Source organism: Melanerpes formicivorus, unplaced genomic scaffold (genome assembly GCF_026170545.1).
Source record: "Melanerpes formicivorus ecotype bairdi unplaced genomic scaffold, bMelFor1.0.p_v2 SCAF_6, whole genome shotgun sequence".
Lineage (NCBI taxonomy): Eukaryota > Metazoa > Chordata > Aves > Piciformes > Picidae > Melanerpes > Melanerpes formicivorus.
This window is the reverse complement of record NW_027142358.1, coordinates 10,993,690-10,999,115: the sequence shown is the minus strand read 5'-3', so window position 1 is coordinate 10,999,115 and position 5,426 is coordinate 10,993,690. Positions and strand designations below refer to the sequence as shown.

General features: G+C 34.5%; 1 protein-coding gene across 2 annotated transcripts in view; it reads right to left on the bottom strand.

The window, feature by feature from the left end:
- Positions 1 to 497: 497 nt before the first annotated feature.
- PDE6C (phosphodiesterase 6C) overlaps positions 498 to 5,426 on the bottom strand; it is a 28,495-nt gene continuing 23,566 nt past the window's right edge. Inside the window, exons 21-23 of one of the 2 annotated variants that reach the window (XM_068139673.1) lie at positions 4,815 to 4,968; positions 2,663 to 2,723; positions 1,934 to 2,022 (exon numbers count right to left, since the gene is read on the bottom strand). In XM_068139673.1, coding sequence (XP_067995774.1) covers positions 2,695 to 2,723; positions 4,815 to 4,968 — 183 coding nt within the window. In that variant the 3' untranslated portion in view covers positions 1,934 to 2,022; positions 2,663 to 2,694. Of the gene's footprint in view, positions 2,023 to 2,662; positions 2,724 to 4,814; positions 4,969 to 5,426 lie in introns of both variants that reach the window. The other variant, XM_068139672.1, reaches the window with a different exon arrangement.

Sequence of the window (5,426 nt, the reverse complement as noted above, 5' to 3'; positions counted from 1 at the left end):
TTCCCACTGTGTGTGTGTATACATATATATATAAAAGTACTTATAAGAATTATTTCATGTGGAAAACATAACAGCAGAGGTGGTTGCAGTGTATTTATGAACATTTTACATGCCCTCAGTAAGTTGAGAATTGTATTTACAAGTATTACTTAACATAATTACATTTTAAATAAATGACAGTACAAGGACGTGCTTGAGTAAGAAAGAAATGTAGCCTCGCATGAAGGCTTCTTTAGGTAAGAAGGTGGATTTAAAGGTTAATTCTCTGTCATCTTGCAAGTTTGGTTGAGAGTCAAATCCAATCTGCAGCAATCTGCTTACATGTATGCACCTTGCCCAGAGGGGCATTTTGCCAAATGCGTTGCTGTATTCATTGCTTCAAGTATTGTGTATTATGTGTTCTAGATAACTAACTACTGAGTCTTCAAAATAATGTTATGAAATACTATACACATTAAATACATGATTCAATACAGTTTGAATAAAATTACATGATTAAACAACCTTAAAATAGCTTTAATATTTGCATTTAATGCAGAAGATACCCAGTTTTATGTCATAACTTAGTTTGCATTAAATATTTGGCCCATTTATAAAGATGCAATAGGTGTGGGTTTTTTTGTTGGATTCCTTTAATCATGGGTGATAGCTGTACAGTGTCTGTGTTTGTAGAACATTCTGAGGAAGGTATACAATATGGCAAACCATTCAGTCATTCCCCCTTCACTGTTGATGTTTGGGGGGAAAAAAATGGGTCTGCTTTTGTCAGAGGGGGAAGAAAAGTGGCAGGATTGAGTCTGCATGTCAGACTTGGTTGTTGCAGGAGTTGCATTTGACAGACATCTCCTCTTAGATTTAGAATTGGTTCTAGAGAATTCTCAGATCCATGCATAATATACTAGCCATTTTCCTTCCTTCATCTGCAGGAGAAACTAGCTTCTTGAGACCTGAGTAGAAGGTGTGGAGCAGACTGTCATTCTTCAAGAACAGAAGGCTTTGGTAGGGAGATCGTTGTTCTTGAAGAGCTAATTTGTGTGCAGTCTGTCATCTTGGCTGTAGAAAGGGAGGTAATGTGAATTCTGATGTGATCTGCTTCTGCAGTCGTCTCCCTCCCAAGATTAAATTGGTGCCAGTTCATTGATTTTCAAGTAATTCACTGCATTTTTTAAAAAGGTGCATTGGGAGTACGTGAGCCTTTGAAAATGCCTTTGTAGATCCTATAATCCTATATCTTAGTAAACTTGTATGCAAAGTATAATGTTTACAGTCTGCCTTTTTACATGTTTACAATGAAAGGTTTAGGAACTGTGGGCAGAGCCATGTGCCTATGAGCAAAAGAGTGGCTTCTCTGAGCGTGGCTACAGTTTACAGGTTTGTCCTTAGTAGTTTTGAAAAAAATACTGTGTACCATGGACCTGCTTTTTAAAGACTTGAGCCAGATAACTGTGTTGAGTGTTCCTAGAGTGAAGATGTTTGCACTAGATCTTTAGTATTAAGAATGAAAGAAAAGGACTATTTCAGATTAAAGAAATACACATAAAAATCTAACCATACAATCACATTTTTTTTTCTTTGAATTGTACACATTTAGATTTTCATTCAGTAATTTCATAAAGAGCTGTCAAAATTTATTTATATTTTTTGTGGACAGTGTGGAGAAGTTGCATATTTTGATAAAAGTCATATATATATAAATTGTGACATGAAAAAAAAAACATCTAGAGCGCACAGTTTTACCATTTTGCACCATTATTTTTTCCTTTTAATTTTCCAGTTTTTAATTGAAACTGTTTACTCCGTCAAAAATTATTTCCAACAAATGGCAGGCATTTAAGAGGATTGTTAAAGGATGGATCTACACTATTCTAGGCAAAGCAGAAATCCATTGAGGCTTGTTGAAGTTCTTTCTAGGTGTCTTTTCTGTATCAGAAACAGTGTCTGAGACAAAGAATTACAAAACTATACATGTTTTGGATTTTCCATCCTCCGTGCTTCCGCCACCACCTCCTGCTGCATTTTCAGCTATAAAACAGAGAAGGAAGGTAAAGTGAATATATTCTGTTAATTTTAGCTGCTCTCATTTTTTGTTAAAAAGGTGTTGGTTTTGAGATAAGCATATTATGTGTGTTTGTCCTTCTGATAATTTGAACATGCTTTTGCTACTTGTCGGGAAAATGGAGTAAGAAACAGTAACACATCATACATATATATATATATATATACATACGTGTATATAGTGTAGTAGCTGATACCAATATTTTTCAAAGGACCAAACACACACTGAACCACTCTTACTGGAAAGTTTCAGTAGTTAAATATATTTTGCTCTGTCCCACACATACAAAACCGAGGTATGCAAGCCATGCAAAAAAAAAAAGCCAAACTCTTGGGTCACTATAATCTGTGAATCTATTTTGAAAGTGGATCATACAAAAACTTTAATTTGACCTAGTTGTATAAGCCTTTATCCAACCCTGCATGAATCCCTTTGTAATTACCAATTAAGAGAGACAGTTTTTATGCTTGTTATCTATAGCTACTGATTCTGTTACTGTCTCAAATGATTCCACAGATGCTTGTTGGTCATAGACTCTTCCAATGTAATAAATAGCGTTTTCAGGTTCATTTAAGGTAAGATACCAATATTAGAATTAAAACTTACATTTGAAAGCTGTGGATCACCATGTTACTAGGTCATTTTCGACCCTTTCCACCCTTTCCACCTGCATTGAAACATGTCACATAATCAGTGTCCCACCCTCTGTAATTTGTGGATATCATCAAAACTATTTTACTAACTATGTATTTTCATAGTTTAATTGTATGTATTCTGTTGTAGTTTCGGTTCTGAACTTTCCACTGTAGTGGTTCAGCAAATATGTTTATTTTGTTTTCTGTCTGCTGAATGGCTAAAAATAGCCAGGTCAGTGTGATCTAGAGAAACCACTGTGGTTCAGCATGTATCAGATTGTAGTTTGTATGAACTGACTTAACAAGACCATGTATTTACACAGCCTTGATTTGACAGTGTCCTTCACAAATGTGCATGGCCTTATTTCAGTGCATGTTTAAAAAGATGCAAAATAATTCACTTACATTTTATGATGCCGCTTATGATATGCAAAGGTCAGATCCTTATCTTCTGCAAATCAATCTTTCTGTGCTTGCCTGTCTAAGGTTCTTCGTGAGAGAAAATTTCTTTCCTTATGTCAGTGACTAAGTAATTCTAAAATAACCAATGATGTAAGATGGCCCTAACTTCAAGTGGGAAGTAGAAATACCTGAGTCTTCCCATATATATAATTTGATTTTTAAGAACTGTATGCTTAAGGGCATAGGAGCAGAGTTCAGTAGTTTTGCTATTTGCCAAGAAAGCAAATATTTGTGTGTAGGTCCCAGGTTGTTTTGTTTTACTGGTATTTCTGTGAAGTTCAGATGCTTACTATTCCAGTGTAAGGAGAGAGTGCTTTGCTCATACTCACAACCAGCTAGTTCTCAGCAATAAATTGGTCTTAATACTATATTATTAATTGCAAAAAAGTGTTGTTCTTTTTTTAATAAATCTGGAAGACAGTGGAGTGGCCATAATTTCTGTGAAAGTGTACTTACGTGGTATCACAGCAGGCCAAACTACTTCTCATCATTTCATTACAAGAATATTTGACTCATTTTATCAACCTCTTTTCAAAGTCTACTTCAATTAAGTCATATAGCCTACAGTACTTTTTTAACCACTTTGCAACATCACTTTTTAAATTCTAGCCTAGTGTTTTTTATTTTAGGAGGCAATAACTTCACACTCTGACAGTAACTTTATCAAGTTACCATCTTGATGGCCTTGTGTATCCTCTCCTTTTTATGTGAAATGTGAAGAATACTCACCTATTTCCAACAGACACTGATCAATAAATAAATCATTCAGTACTGGTTTGTGTTTTAAAGATGTGAAACAGAGTAAACTGAGTTTTCTTTTTCAAACTAGCTGACAACAAAGCATTCTGTAGTAATTGAATGCACTTTTGTGTTTTTGTTTTTTCTCTCAGCCTTTTCAGTCATCTCAGATGATTGGCAAAGCTGTTGACCTGCTGCTCCACAAGCAATACAAAATAAAAATAACTGACTCATTTCACTCTTGAGCTTGAGTGATAGGTTCTCAGTTTATGTAAAATCACTTTCTCTTCTAGGTTGCTGTACACAGAACCAACTTTCAATTTTAGGACTTGGGCTACCTTAGGAAGATTAGTGTTAAATTTGTCATATGAGAGAGAGTGTATTTTAGCCAGGTATCAGAATGTAGGGAACTAGAGCCAAAAGCTTTACCTTAAGCTTGAAAGAAGTGGGGATTTGCTCTTTCATTTTCAAAACAACATTATCCATTCCCAGCCCTTTTCCTTATGCTTTTCATTTTCACCTTAAACAAAGAACTGGAATATATTTGGGGCTGATGCCACGCAGAATTTTGGTAGATCCCTAGTATTTCAGGTGATGGCAGTATCGACAGATAAATGTTTGATTACATTTTGGGTTAAGTCTTAAGAGACAAGAAATTCTACATTCTCTTTACTTTCATGATGGTCATATTTTCTGTAATTTTGCAATGCAGAAACTGAGTTCAGTCCACTGCAGTTGTGTAATCTTTAAAAGCTACTCCTCCTCCAAGTAAAGATAAAGCTAATTTCGCTAATTCAGAACTTGCATACCATTAGTATAAAGTTTAATAGAATATTTCACAAGTGCACAGCAAATATGAATTTGGGAAAGAAAATATATTGACTACAGTAATATATAAATGAAAATCATAGAAGTTACTTAACCTTTTTTGGCAGCTTCTTCTTCTTCCTTTTTCTTTTGCTCCTCAATAACTTTCATCTTCTCTTCATATTCATCAGCTCGTGTTTTCCATTCAACCCTATTGTTTTGAAGACCATCAAACATAGGTGTAATTTCCTTGTGAAACCTTGAGAATTCCTATACAAACAATTTAAGTTAATGAATTAGAAATTTGCAAACACTGATGATCTATAAAGTCTGTATTTGTGGAACTACTGCTACTTTGCAGAAAAAAACCATTCACTTTCATTTTTCTGTTAGCTCTATTTCAGTATATATACTAGATTAGACTAATTAATTTTAGTTAACTTTGTTTTTTTCCAAGCACTTATTCCACCTCTGGTAGTGCAATTTCTGTTGAAAAGGAAAAAAAAAAATTAAACAGTCTGTCTGCCTGCTGGTGCACATCTGAAAGCCTGTTCTTGGCTATGCAGTGGTGACATTATCGGAAATACTGTGTTGGGATAATGCCCTATTGTGCACATAGTCAGTTAGAAAAAATCTGAATTACATACCACACATTTTAGTAACTTCCCTAATCCTACATTTGATAGTCTGATAGATATAACTATGATAAACAATATTTTATTGAGTGT